Below are 15,712 nucleotides of genomic sequence, written 5' to 3'. Positions count from 1 at the left end.
AGAAATTCACTTCCACAATTTAAATTATACTAGTGGCTTGTAGGGACATAAGTCCCTTTACAGCTTAAATGTAAAACAAATCATTGAAATATTTAATGATGACTGGAACGGTGGCGTCGTCCTGTAATCCAGCTACTAGGAGGTTACGAATTGTGGATATTTATAGGCATGCACTGTGGATGCGATACTCCCTGGTGTGGATTAACGTCCGCACTAGTGACTACTACGACTATTCGCAGTACTCTTCCGATAACTAGACCAATTCGTTAATAAAGGGCTTTCACGGCATATCATCCAAGCCAGCAAAAGGCACATCTAGACGATATGAGCTTTAAACTGATACTCAATATGCCTATAAAAAAATATTTAGGGGTTAACTTGCTGAATAAAAAATCCACCAAATTAATTTATTTATATAGATAGATATCTCTGAGGTATAATTAGATGATTATTACGTACGTTAATAGCATGAGTCGCCAAACTAACAAATCAAGCACCAAATGTATCTCAGCTCAATGTGAAAAGATCAGCCTGTTGACCTATCATTTTGAAATGTACCAATTTAAGATATAAATTTAGTTGATAAAAACTTCTTATCTATATGATGACCTAAAAAAGTCTGATTGGTTCTGAGTGTTGAAGCTAAAAAGATTCATTTTTATTTTCGATACGGTCAGTACTGGTTGTACTGTGTCAAAAACTGTTTTACAGAAATTCAAAAAAATATTTCTAGTTCACAAGTATCCTTAAAAAATAACGATTAATTTTTTTATTTACTTCTAATAAATCATCTTTTATAGAATTATCACGATGAACGCAATCAAACTGATTGGTTGTCAGTAAATACGATATGAGACACTGCCTTATAGCTTTGAGGGGAAACCGATCTCAATCAAGGTATTTACTTCACAGGCTGTATTAATATTTGAGCCTTGTGCTTAATACAACCTGATCCATTTAATAATAACCCCCGCCGCAGTATGCGTCACTACAGCAAATCCTGGAAAATAGTTTTCCATACAGAACCTAACATTAGTTGAACCACTTCGTATTTATTTGATGCCTTACTTGATTTACATTAACCACTGTTTTAAACATATAAATAGGTCTTATATATGAATTATCAATTACAACATAACTCTATACATTGTAGATGTAAATATTATCCTAAGTACAATTATTTATAGAGGAATGATTAAAAGTTGGTTTACCCCACGTCAATCACCCTGAGATCTTCCATTACTGACAGATTGCTACTTCTCAGATATTTGGTAATCTGAAATATACAATATAACAGTCAATAAACTACCTTGCACTGTGTTCAATATTAGTTACATAAAATCAGTTTCTTGTCATTTGGTTAGGGTATTCATAATTTTCAATTACAATTTGTTAATTATTGCCCAAACTACCGCATAATAGACTATACAAAGTTTGATCTTGACAAGTAGTTTATGAAAGATTACATAGCTTAGGTGAATAATGCTAATTGTCTTTTCCTTTCACTGCTCGGATTAGGTGGTCTTGTGAAATAATTCAAATTGGTCGTAAACACTCTGATACTGTAATTGAATCAAAATTGACGGAATTTTGCAGACGGTGACCATGCATTTAGACACATAAATGGACTATAAATATGTTTGTTTTTATTTTATTTGATTTATTTTAAAACCCTAAACCTTGACTTGCTATGAACACTACATTCGTAAATGCAAATTCGCTAAAACCAATTATTCCAATGTGACCAATAATTAAAACTAGATTGGGCTTAGTTATGTTAGATAGTGTTGTGGCGAATAGTGTTTTAGAACAGGGGTCTCAAATCCTAGGGCTTTAATCTAATCCTGAGATTTTGAGATTGTCAAAGCCGATCCCAGGATAACTATTTTATGATTTAACTTTTTTGCCATTTTAAATGAGCGTCAAGTCCCTTTGTTAAGCCCTCTAATATTTAAAACTGGACTTGCAAATCTAGGACTACACACTACACAGTCTTGTTGTCTTTCTAAGTAAGGAAATATGACTACACGGAACTTTCATCACCCGTCTTTCTTATCCTACAGAGTATTTAATGTTGATAAGTAAATCTAGAAAGTAGTGAGGGTTTGCTGTTACAAGCATGAAAGGGTCTACATACTATGACATATCTACCATGCTATGTATGTCATACTTTGTACTCCCCTCTAGGGCCAGTAGCCGCATTGGTTTTCTGGCCCCCGCTATATTTAGCATGCAGTGTTTGGCACCTCTCGCATGCACTCACAACGCACTGTTTGTTTATTTTCAATCGTGGTCGAAAACAAATATTGTAACATGATTAATTTTACAAGTAGTAATTTAAAATGTCACATGGTAATATTGTGTGTGTGTGTATCGATAAGAACAAATACCCACACCGACGTGTTTAATTACGTCTAATTTAAAAACAAATTAATATAGTAGTAATTTATAATGTAACGTAGTAATATTGTGTACGTACCGACGGTGTACACCACGAGATGAACAGGTTTGTACCCTCAGCGGGTTAGTCGTTTGATTTTCAATTGTAATCGATAAGAAATCGATTACAAATAATAAATATTACGATTAATTTTACAAGGTAGTGATTTAAATGTAATGTAGTAATATAGTGTTCATAGCAATAATAACAATTACTTCGCCGACGTGTTAAATTAAGCGGCCTTGTGTCAAATTAAGTGTTTTATTTTAGCGTCTACTATAGTATTCCTATGTGCTACATATTTCATAGCTAGCACGTTATATTATAACATGTCATTTTACCGTGTCATGTATTTGTGTTGATTTATTAAATTAACTAAAATCTGATGAAAGTGATGTTCTCTTTATTATGTATATTCTCTTAATTGTGTATGTAGTGTAGTATGATATTATGTTATTCAGGAATAAATATACTCGTTATTTAAAAAAAAACAGACTTAATTTATTCACCGTTTTTTACATGATTTTCTTTACAATCCCCGAAAGGGGTGAATACTGAATCAATGCATCATAAATTATTAAACAATAAGCTGTGGTGTTTTCTGGAAAGGCTGTGGAGGTTTGCAACTCGAGTCTGACGTCCAGTGTACCAGTCTTGAAGGTATCAACCTGTTTTGAACAATTAATTACAAACATCGGCGATTTTTCAATGAATTTCTTTTTATCCAGACAGGGTTGGTCATCGCTACCAACGTAGTAAGATGATTGGAATCTTGAATAAAAATCATACAACAAGGCTTGATTTCCATTTAGATTATCGTAGGGATAGTATTTACTATTTAAATACAATTTAACATTGTCTAAAGCACATAAATCAAAATGCGAAGCATTTTTTGCACTTTGATCTTTTCGTCCTGTTTGAAACGCTACAATAACATATCTCGGCTTTTCTATCATGCTAGAAGTTTTTACAGTCCAAGTTTGAAATTTTGTTGTCGGGAGTGATGGATATTCATGCAATTTCCACCTTCTGAAAGGAACTTGTAAATGATTATCCGAATCGGTCATTTTTAATAGAGACAATCTCAATTAATCTTCAACTCTGATATATGGCATCTTCCAAATTAGTTTTTCAATTATAATTTTACAATCATGAATGGCGGTAGAAGCTTGGAATATTACGTTTTTGTCTGTCGACGAACGCAGTAAGACAAGTTCTTGTTTCACGTTTAAAAGAATCTTTGTGTAGTCTTCTGCAAAACCTAATAATAATTTAAGTGGAACACAAAATGAAAACTTTGATTTGTCCTCTTGGTTATCAAGACTTGTGATGTTCCAACCTGCGTTCCTCATCCAGTTGGCGTCTTGAGGACGAGACGTAAGTATGTTTTTTATAGTTGAAGTTATACCTAGATTCTTTACACGATCAATTTCACTACCACATAGTTCGTATCTTATTTCTTCGAATAAAAATGCTGCTGCGTTATTAACCAATTCCGTTGTTGTGTCTTCGCTGTTATTTGATTTTACTATTTTACCCTCGATGAAGAGAAAACTCTTGCAAGGTAATGTGTACACGTCTGTCTGATGAACAATCCTAATTTATCCTAATTTATCCTAATTATCCTAATTTCATCTCCATTAAAATAGGAATTTGAATTGTAAGGATTATGAGAATGCCACTCGTAATCGGTAATAGATTCGTCAAAATTGACTTCCCTTTTCACGTCTAAGATACTACTCATTGTCACGAATTTTTATTAAAAACTGGTAGGGAGCTTAAAAATATCCTATTCCTCAATGTTAACGGTTTGACCACTCGTCTCTGACTAATGCTGCTTTCTTTTAATGGCAATCTTTTATTAGTAGGTTTAAAATTTTCGCGATAAAATACAATACCCATTATTTACCTCTTAAATATATTCTTATGTTTATTCGTTCTCTTCTGAAATTTATTAATTCTCCGTTTTGGTCTTCCAATCGTATATAAAATTCGTCTAATATATTTTGTTTAGTTATTGGAAGGTAATGAACAGTTGTTGGTTTCTCAATGATCTTAAACCCTGGACCAACGTCTGGATAAAATTCGTGCAAAACGTGACCTTCAACACCGTCTCGGTAGGACCCTTTTACTATGTTACAAGTTACTCGTATGATATCAACTTTGTTAATGGTCGCCTGATTCGGTGATACATGGAATTTATTCGCAGCCAATTTCTCATTCTTGAACCCTAGAAGATCCCTAATAGTGTTTTCACGCATAAAGTCTATTTCTTCTGAACATTTTAGTTCACTCTTCAATGTGTTATTATTTGCTGTTAACTTGAAATCAGTGTTAGGACTTTTAGTTTTCAATTCCTTTACTATATAATTGTTAATATCTTCGATTTCGTACGATCCTGTTGGTATTGTTAATTTAATATCGTTACCAAAATAAATATCACTGTTCACACCTTCCTCAATGTTCGGTATCGAGTTGTAAGTCATCAAATCCAATAAACCCATTTCCCACTCTGATGAATGTCTCAAGTCTAAAGGAGGAAACAGTGTACACTTCAATTCAGATTTGTCACCTGTAAGGCATATCATTTTCGAGTGTTAAGAAAATCCAAACACAAATGTCCACAATTTATACTATTACCTTTTTGTTTGGGGAAATAATTATATTTCACGATGACTTGATACGGTGATGTATTGAAATAATGTATCAGTTCGTTTGGTGGTCTAAGATTGCCAAAACTATCGAAGTATTCGATTAGAGACTTGACTTTTGAATAACACACCCAATGAGTTCCCTCATCTAATATACTGTCCAAATTTACAATACCGGTCTCAAAATCGTTTATAAAATTCGGTAACAAATCTCTCATGAATACTCCTCTGAAATTTGTAATTTTCAATTGTCTTACTGTTTTTAAAATCTCATCAGCTGTCAAAGGTCTATGCGGTAAATTATATATTATTTTTGACGAGTACATTGTTTTTTTTTATGCCCTGACCCTTGTTTATACGGTCTTAAGTACAATCCAGATCCCTGATTGTATGGTCTTAAGTACAATCCAGATCCCTTATTGTATGGTCTCAAATACAATCCCTTTCCTTTCTTGTTTTGAGACTTAGGTTTTTTACTTACTTGTTGCATCGATTGCTTTTTCTTACACACGCGGACTCCTCCACCCAACTTTGATTTCGCCTTCATAATATTGGCAATAGCGAATGCTGTTGATTTTTCGCCAATGCTAGAATCACTCGCTTTAACTCTTTCCCAAGCTTTGTCGGCTAAAATCCTATCTGCAATCGCTCTACTTTTAGTATCTTTGCTCTTTGCGTATGCTATATCGTGTTCTTTACAATAAGAGTCTAATTTATTGATCCCCGGATCACCACGGGCCAATCTTTTCTTCAAATTCGTTCCAGGTCCGCAGTAAGAATAAAAAGAATTAATACCAGTCGGCACGTGTAGTTCAAATGGTAATAAATCGATAGACTTGTTAATGACAGTGCCCGCTGCGTTTGCTAGTGTTCCAATTAATCCCGAGCCTCTCTGTCGAGAAAGTGAGCTGTTTTGGTACCGTGCCATTTATTTAATTTGTTGCTCGGTCAATCTATTTGTCACACTCAATAAACTTTCTGTTATCAACTTGAGAGCGGCGTTTGTCTGTTCTCTCGAAGAGTTTAACTCTCTCTGAAGACTCGACAAACTGTTACTAAGCTTTGTGTTCAGCGCTGATACAGCGGCGTCTAATTCCTTTCTGATAATAACATCTTGAGTATTTATACTCGGACTCACGCTTACTAGCCTCTTCTTACCCTTAAAACTTATATAATTCTTTTCCACATCAACAGCTTCTAATAGCTTAGTTACCGCTCTTAGAGAGTTTATCTTTTCTTTTAAATCAAGTTTAAGTTTATTTATTCGTTCTTCAATATAAACTAAGGTCACAACATCTTGCGAATCAGATGGATCCGCGACATTACACAGTTTTTTTATTTTCTAAATCAAAATTCTGTTTGTCGTCAGTTAATTTAAATCCAATCCCTGTTGGTCCTTGGAGTAACTTTGCTTTGACACCGCCCACTATTAACTGGGAGCCTCCAAATTTATCAATAGGCATGTTTACTTGATGGGATTAAGGAATGAAATAACGAATATGTACAATTTTATTTTATTTTATTTACAATAATAAAATAAAATACTTCTCTAAAATAAAATCTGCAATCGCTCTACTTTTAGTATCTTTGCTCTTTGCGTATGCTCTATCGTGTTCTTTACAATAAGAGTCTAATTTATTGATCCCCGGATCACCACGGGCCAATCTTTTCTTCAAATTCGTTCCAGGTCCGCAGTAAGAATAAAAAGAATTAATACCAGTCGGCACGTGTAGTTCAAATGGTAATAAATCGATAGACTTGTTAATGACAGTGCCCGCTGCGTTTGCTAGTGTTCCAATTAATCCCGAGCCTCTCTGTCGAGAAAGTGAGCTGTTTTGGTACCGTGCCATTTATTTAATTTGTTGCTCGGTCAATCTATTTGTCACACTCAATAAACTTTCTGTTATCAACTTGAGAGCGGCGTTTGTCTGTTCTCTCGAAGAGTTTAACTCTGTCTGAAGACTCGACAAACTGTTACTAAGCTTTGTGTTCAGCGCTGATACAGCGGCGTCTAATTCCTTTCTGATAATAACATCTTGAGTATTTATACTCGGATTCACGCTTACTAGCCTCTTCTTACCCTTAAAACTTATATAATTCTTTTCCACATCAACAGCTTCTAATAGCTTAGTTACCGCTCTTAGAGAGTTTATCTTTTCTTTTAAATCAAGTTTAAGTTTATTTATTCGTTCTTCAAAATAAACTAAGGTCACAACATCTTGCGAATCAGATGGATCCGCGACATTACACAGTTTTTTATTTTCTAAATCAAAATTCTGTTTGTCGTCAGTTAATTTAAATCCAATCCCTGTTGGTCCTTGGAGTAACTTTGCTTTGACACCGCCCACTATTAACTGGGAGCCTCCAAATTTATCAATAGGCATGTTTACTTGATGGGATTAAGGAATGAAATAACGAATATGTACAATTTTATTTTATTTTATTTACAATAATAAAATAAAATACTTCTCTAAAATAAAATCTGCAATCGCTCTACTTTTAGTATCTTTGCTCTTTGCGTATGCTCTATCGTGTTCTTTACAATAAGAGTCTAATTTATTGATCCCCGGATCACCACGGGCCAATCTTTTCTTCAAATTCGTTCCAGGTCCGCAGTAAGAATAAAAAGAATTAATACCAGTCGGCACGTGTAGTTCAAATGGTAATAAATCGATAGACTTGTTAATGACAGTGCCCGCTGCGTTTGCTAGTGTTCCAATTAATCCCGAGCCTCTCTGTCGAGAAAGTGAGCTGTTTTGGTACCGTGCCATTTATTTAATTTGTTGCTCGGTCAATCTATTTGTCACACTCAATAAACTTTCTGTTATCAACTTGAGAGCGGCGTTTGTCTGTTCTCTCGAAGAGTTTAACTCTGTCTGAAGACTCGACAAACTGTTACTAAGCTTTGTGTTCAGCGCTGATACAGCGGCGTCTAATTCCTTTCTGATAATAACATCTTGAGTATTTATACTCGGATTCACGCTTACTAGCCTCTTCTTACCCTTAAAACTTATATAATTCTTTTCCACATCAACAGCTTCTAATAGCTTAGTTACCGCTCTTAGAGAGTTTATCTTTTCTTTTAAATCAAGTTTAAGTTTATTTATTCGTTCTTCAAAATAAACTAAGGTCACAACATCTTGCGAATCAGATGGATCCGCGACATTACACAGTTTTTTATTTTCTAAATCAAAATTCTGTTTGTCGTCAGTTAATTTAAATCCAATCCCTGTTGGTCCTTGGAGTAACTTTGCTTTGACACCGCCCACTATTAACTGGGAGCGTACAAATTTATCAATAGGCATGTTTACTTGATGGGATTAAGGAATGAAATAACGAATATGTACAATTTTATTTTATTTTATTTACAACAATTGAGATTCCATTTCTTGGTAATAACTCTTCCAAAATTGCGTTGATTTCATTTTCATGCCCTGTGTGACCAGCCTCTTTCGATCCCATAAGCACTCTAAGTCTGTTCACAATTTAGTTGGGGTCGTCATAGTAGACAATATTCGGCTTGGCATCTGTGAGCAAAATACCGCTTCCGGTTGGATTATTAATTATTAACGCTTGATCTGTATAAGTATCCATGGCGTCTTGCGGTGGTCCTTTGGACAATATTTGAGATAAGATATTCTTATACTTACGACCTCTATTTGATCTGATCTTACCCGTTGGTGAGAAATTTACTCGATACACGTTAGTGTCGAAAACGATTTTTGCATAGTTATCAAGATCCTCTTCACTGTAAATATATTCATTGGGGTTGTTCATAAAAATTAATTCGTAAAGACCTCTAGTTCCAACGTATCGTTTATTACCGACTATTAAATCATCATGATCGACTTCCAATTGCTTATCTCCTATTTTCCAGTCATTCCCTTGCACTATCACTCCATAATTGTGATCAACACTTTTGAGACCGCTTATCAATTTTTAGAAATATTCCTTTGCCAATTTTCCGGTAAAATGACGATCAATGTAGAGCTTTGACAGATCTCTTCCTTCAGGAGTTCTCAATAGTTCTTCACCAGTCGGCTGCGACTCAAAAATCTCGATATCAGGAGTTTGCGCCTCGTCGGCTTGAGATTCCGCCATTTCCACATTTTCCACCTCTATTGGAACACTCAACCTCGAATTGTTTTGATTTTCAATATTCAAACCGTCATCGCTATCGGAATTATTGTTGTAGTTAAGCTGCTGACGTAAATTTACTTTCTTCTTCCTTTTAACACCTTGAAATGGGTTGAGTATCTTACGTTTAATTGGAGTAGACAATTCTCCAATAATTGGACTATCCGTTATTTTCCTCTTGTGTTTATTTTCAATATTTTCAATAAACTCATCATTGGCTATACCTGTTTCTTCAACTAATTTCTTAAACGGATCTGTTATGGGCTTGAAAGTGTTTTCTAATAATTCTTCACTTTCTACTATGCCTCGTTTTAATGCTCTATGTTTTTTCTTAATGTTTTTCCGAAGTCTACTGATTTGTTTAATGATATCCTCCTTACTTCCATTGTCAAGCCAATCACCTTTCACGCTGTCCATGTTTAACACGTGGTACGCGACAAGCAAATGAGCTCACAGAAATAATTAATACGTTTAATAACCGAGAACTTCCCCCACCATCTACAAAGATATGAAAACGTCGAAACCTAGTCGATACCGGCCTCTATTCACATCTCTTTCCTTATCAATCACAATAAAGTTGCTTTTTCCCTGTTCCCATACTTTTTTGCACATGATTTCTCAAAACCCATGTCAGATGCGACATGGTCTTTATATATGTGAAACAAATTTCGATCATCTTGTTTGAAAACAATTAAGAAATTCGCATTGTCTCTAACAAGTTGTTTAGGAATAAAACTATACGTTTGACATATGTAAAATACATTTAAAGGCTTGTGACGTCTTATTGAAAAGTAGGTTTTTTATATTACTTTGTGATTCACAGACAACATCATCGAAAATCACAACAGAATTTGTCTTTATATCGTTTGGAAATGGAATTTGATCGCTGTCAGAAAGAGGAAAGTAGCCTATTTCCACTACATTCTCTAGAACACAGCTGAGAAATTTGTACTTATCTTGGTATAGAGATTTAGAAAATATATAAATGTTTTCAAAATATAAACCATTTGGAGAAAACAGTAGGTTCAATAGCAAATTTGTTTTACCACAGCCGGATGGACCGCAAATAAGAGATCGAATTGACTCCGGCAATAAATCGCTGTGTTTCTTTTGGACCTTCTTTGAATTACCAAACAATTTGTCTAAATTCACAATTGTTAATTTAGAACTTTGTTTAGTGAATTTCATACCAACTGATTTTTTTCGATCCAACTGTCGCGTGATTCATCAAAACCCAGCCAACGGACCAATAACTTATTTCCACTTTTTTTAATTACCCTCTCTATTAAATAGGTGTCATTGACTTTTGTTTTGTTCAACTCTTGTTGGTAAAAACCACCTTTCAACACTTCACCATTTGTGTCTTGCAATAAATAAGTCAGCGGATTTGTTGGCTGCACTCTGTACACTGTGAATATTTCATTACTCCACCTAGGTAGATAGCCTTTAGTAAACTCCTTGGGAAACCTGCTGATTCTTACACGATCGCCTACTTGGTATTTCTCTTTAGTTTTATATTTTTTGCGATCATTAACAATTTTCAATAAAACTTGTTTTTCATTTGATTTATTAACATCAACAGGTCTTAGCCCGGTTGTCCTATGTACTGTGTTGTTATAATTGTTAGTAAGCGATGGAAGCAGATCCAACCATTTGTAGTTACCATGTAAACTAAATAACCTCCACATTTTATTTTTCAACGTGCGGTTAAATCTTTCCACGATAGAAGCTTTTTTAATTGAAAATGTATAATAATGATTGATATTGAATTTATTGAACAGAGCTTTCACCTTATAGTTAAACCATTCTTTCCCCTGGTCTGTTTGGAAATGTTTCATTGGAAAAGATTTCAATATGGGTTCGAGATTTTTCACAATATCATCTGCAGTTTTTGATTTCAACGGAACTGCAATTGCAAATTTAGTGAAACAATTAATCACAGTCATTATATATTTAAATCCTTTATTCACTTTTGAATAAGGAATCATTTCCACCAAATCTGCTTGATATAAATCAGTAACGCCTTTAAGCTCGACATACCTTCTTGGATAATTTACACGCCCCTGTTTGTGAAGCTCAGTAGCAATAAGTGCTCTTGTGTTGCTCATCACGAAAGGAATAAGGATTGTTTAAAGGAAAACAAAAACTTGGGTAACAATCAATAATTTACTATCGTGTTTAAAAAGTCGATAGTTAGGATTACCTTTTTCAGAAAACATAACTTTTAATGCATAACCTAATCATGTAACAAAATATAAACTATTATCGATTAATCGAATCAATTACGATTGATTAATCGAAATGATTACAACCGAATGACTGCTACTGATGTATTCAGTTGTGGAGGCTAGTCAAGTGATGTTATAGTTACTATGGTAGACATGTCATACATAGCATGTTAGGGATGACATATGTACTAAAAGTCATGTGACTCTATGGTAGGTATGTCATATGTGCTATAGTAAACATGTCATAGTTACCATAGTAAACATGTCATACATAGCATGCTAGATATGTCATAGTCAGTATAGTAAACATGTCATACTTGAAAATAAAACAACCGGCCGGCTGAGAGTGGATAGGAGAGAGAGATGCAAAACATCTCATGCTAAATATAGCGGGGGCCAGAAAACCAATGCGGCTACTGGCCCTAGAGGGGAGTACAAAGTATGACATACATAGCATGGTAGATATGTCATAGTATGTAGACCCTTTCATGCTTGTAACAGCAAACCCTCACTACTCTAGAATCTTTAAACTTGCAAAAGAAACACACGGAACAGCAACTTTGTTTTACTTTCTGCTAGTAAAGATACTCAAATCAACAAACAAATAAAAAAATAGTTTTTGAAACTCCGTTAATAGCGGGATTAAAAGACGCTAATCCAAGAATTTCCTGGTGTATTAAAAACTGACCGTGATACCGGGATGCTAAACGCAGCTCCTTAAGCTTAACTAGTAGAACTATCAAATAAAGATGATAAAAAAAAATGGCCGACCTGAAACAAACAGTTACAAGCATTAAAAAAGTAGTATTGAATACAGGGTAAATAAAAAGTCAAGATCCCAATCTAATAATCTTTAAGTATATATACAGGTATCCTTTTGGTGGTCATGCGAATTGAGATGGAAGTTTAATTTTATGATTTTAAAAATGTTGAGTTTTCCCCAAAAATGGGGATTTTAGGGGCAACAATTAAAAACAAATTGAATGAATGAATGAATTATATCTTTATTCCAACAAAGTATTGATAGAATATGTACACAAATATTTAAAGGAAAAAACATAAGTGAACACGCCAGGAATTAAACCCCCTTCAAACGATACCTCATTTTGAAGTGTTTACAAACACCTAAAGGAGGGTGAAAACCAGAGTTCGCTATCTCTTCTTTATCCAAAATGGTAGCCTGTCAAATGTATTGATGTCTACACATGTAGAAGATAAGAAAAATCTATGTAACAGTAACTAGCAAACTGCGTCACTTCGTGACTTCAAAATCCGTGATATATTTGAGTTGACAAGGGTGAAAACGATTATTTCTCATCATATCCCTATTATGTATTTGCATTGCGATCCCTATTATTTTAATTGTGTGCGCGATCTCTTCGAGGTATCACTGAAAAATAAAAACACTAACAAAACATACTATAAAAACTCGAATTTATTTTATTCTTTACATTTTAAACAAATAACATTACAATATACTTATTACATAATACGTGAAGGCGTTTTCTACGAAACACTACTCCTCCGTTAATAATGGACGGATTTTTAAAAACGATGTGTCTAAATTAAGTATTTTTTGTGTAGACGCCCCCTTTTACCAATTCCTGTCATAAATGTCCTCCACAGGCCATCAAAATCCCAATGTATTTCTTATGATGATAAGATTTTGTTTACTTGCAGACAAATAATTTGTATTAATTACGGCTGTTCATAAACACATGATACACAGAGTGAGTTGGTTTTCAGTTACGATAACTGGAGTGGAGTGATTGATTACATTATCTTTGACCATCTTACATTATCCTATAGTTGCGTCACTAGCAACAATAGGATTACCACAAAAGCAGGTATTTACACCAATTTAATATTATCTTTGAGTGGGCTCTTTTAAGTCATAGGAAATTATGACTGTTATTCGTTTTGAAATAACGCCTGCAATACTTTGCAATTGTTCGAATTCGAGCAACAGGTGCACTAGTTTGTCTTGATTTCCTAAAACATAAATCAAACATCTGTTTTGATGTAAACAAATGTAAACATGAAAAAGTTCAGATGATTGACAACAGAATTCAGTACAAACTATGAAGTTGTAAAACCCTATAGGACGAAGGGCTTTTACGGGATATTACCCAAACCCGCAAAAGGCACATCTAGAGGACAAGGGCTTTGATTGGTACCCAATATGCCAATAAAATAAATATTTATTTGGGTTCTATTTGCTTCACACACTAATGCAATAATTTATTTTATTAATATCCTTATATATAATTCTGTAAGAAAAAACTTTTACCAGAAAATTTTGGACGTCTGGTAAGTCGCAGAAAATTGGGAGAGGAGGTCTTAAATTAAATGTCTTGACCCCAGGGACTCGGGAAAAATAGCAGAATTCCCATAAAGTTACCAGAAAACGAGATATAACGTAAAATGTCCTCCATAAGAAAAGCATTAGAAGCCCTTTACTGCTTATATCATTTACTTCAATACAGCTGATCCTGATTTATCATCAAGCCATATTAATGTAATGTAACCCAATATAGTACAGGAAAAATACTAAATAATAATGAAAAATTAGTTCAGAGATGAATCTTTGATATTAACCTCGTTTTACCAATAGAAGTCAAAATCCAATGAGTCCCTAAGAGTCCCGATGGGGAACATGATTTTTGAGGGGTGGGGAGGGGGGACTTTGACATAACTCATGATACACTATTTGAAGTCATTTAGGAAGTCGTTTTCAAGGTTTGTATACACGGTGAATCGATAGGAACCATATTTAGGTCAATAGAACCACCTCCATAAGGGATTTAGCACATTGGTACAGGTTTTTATTGATTTTTGTTCAGGAGGGGTAGGGAGAATTTTAAATAATTTATGATTTTTTACATATGACTTGTTGGGTCTCGTTTTCATGGTTTTCTACATGTAAAATTGAGTACAACCACTATTTTGTCGATATAACTACATTATTAACAGGTTTAGAGTGCTATCAGAAATAGAATAAAAGATTGTGCACAAAACGAATTTTTAAATATTGAAACATAAAAATTAAACCAATTAACTTAACATCAAGTATTAATTGAATGAGTTTATTTTTACAAAAAAATCAATTTTCATCATCATAATAAAAATCCTCATTGTAACTCATTTTGCCTTTGACTTGCTGAAGGATATTAAAACAGTATAAAACATATGTACAAACCATACAAAACATACAGACTGTCCCAAAAGTCCCGGACCGGTTTAATATTTCCTAAACGACAACAGATAAATCAATAAAATTTTGCACATTAACACCACACTAAAAAATCTACTTTTTTAAGGAACTATCAGTTTTCTGTCATATCATGGGGACGTCCCACGAGGAGTCAGAAGGAAATCTTAAATAGGACCATAGGTCAATATGCACATCAGTTTAAAGGGCTTAACTAGCAGAGTTCAATGCCGGAAACCGCGCCTCGAAAGGATCACCCGTTACAAAATGGCGGCCGTTCAAAGATTTCTTGAACCTGCCGTTTTGAATCTTTGAACGACTGCCATTTTTTACTCAGGCGTTCTTTTGAGCTTGAATTTACGGCATTGTAATCTACTAGTGAAGACCTTTAATTTGATGTGCATATCGACCTATGCTTACGCTAACAAAAATGTTCTGACTCCTAGGGCTCTGCCCCCAAATGCAAATTAAATGAATCTTTGAACCACTGTTACTCTTGACTTGGTTGTCCGTTTGAGTTTAAATTTGCAGCATTATATTCTGCTAGTAAAGACCTTTAATCTGATGTACATGTCAACCTATGCTTCTATTTAAGATTTCCTTCTGACTCCTTGCGGGACGTCCCCATGATGTGACAGAAAATTTATATTTCCATAAAAAAGTAGATTTTTAGGTGTGATGTTGATGTACCAAATCTTGTTGATTTATCTGTTGTCGTTTAGAAAATATTAAACCGGTCCGGGACTTTTGGGACAGTCTGTATATACAAACTTAGTAGGGGCTACGCAAAGGTTAACATCATTGTCTGCGTTGACAATCTTACCAACTCTCAAGTTCATCAAAGTGAACCATTTGGGATCCATTACAATTCTTGCACTTGACGCTTCCAATTCTTGATTGTTGTTCATACATGAAATGCCTTTGTAAACTTTTCATATAGCAGAACGTTGGAGACCACCTTAGAACCAGCCCCTGATGCCATTCTGAAAATTGTTTTGTACTCATGTAAAGGAAGCTGTTCCACCCAGCAGTGTGCATGCCTGAG

At 34.4% G+C, this 15,712-nt stretch overlaps 1 protein-coding gene across 1 annotated transcript in view; it reads right to left on the bottom strand.

Moving 5' to 3' along the window:
- LOC128996328 (uncharacterized) overlaps window positions 1–15,712 on the bottom strand; it is a 186,799-nt gene that overhangs the window by 96,813 nt on the left and 74,274 nt on the right. Inside the window, exon 9 of the mRNA XM_054421586.1 lies at window positions 1,212–1,276. Coding sequence (XP_054277561.1) covers window positions 1,212–1,276 — 65 coding nt within the window. The remainder of the gene's footprint in view (window positions 1–1,211; window positions 1,277–15,712) is intronic.

This window comes from Macrosteles quadrilineatus, unplaced genomic scaffold, assembly GCF_028750875.1.
Source record: "Macrosteles quadrilineatus isolate MER2022 unplaced genomic scaffold, UCM_ALF_1.0 Scaffold_1__1_contigs__length_201487025, whole genome shotgun sequence".
NCBI lineage: Eukaryota > Metazoa > Arthropoda > Insecta > Hemiptera > Cicadellidae > Macrosteles > Macrosteles quadrilineatus.
This window is presented reverse-complemented; position numbering and strand designations above follow the sequence as displayed.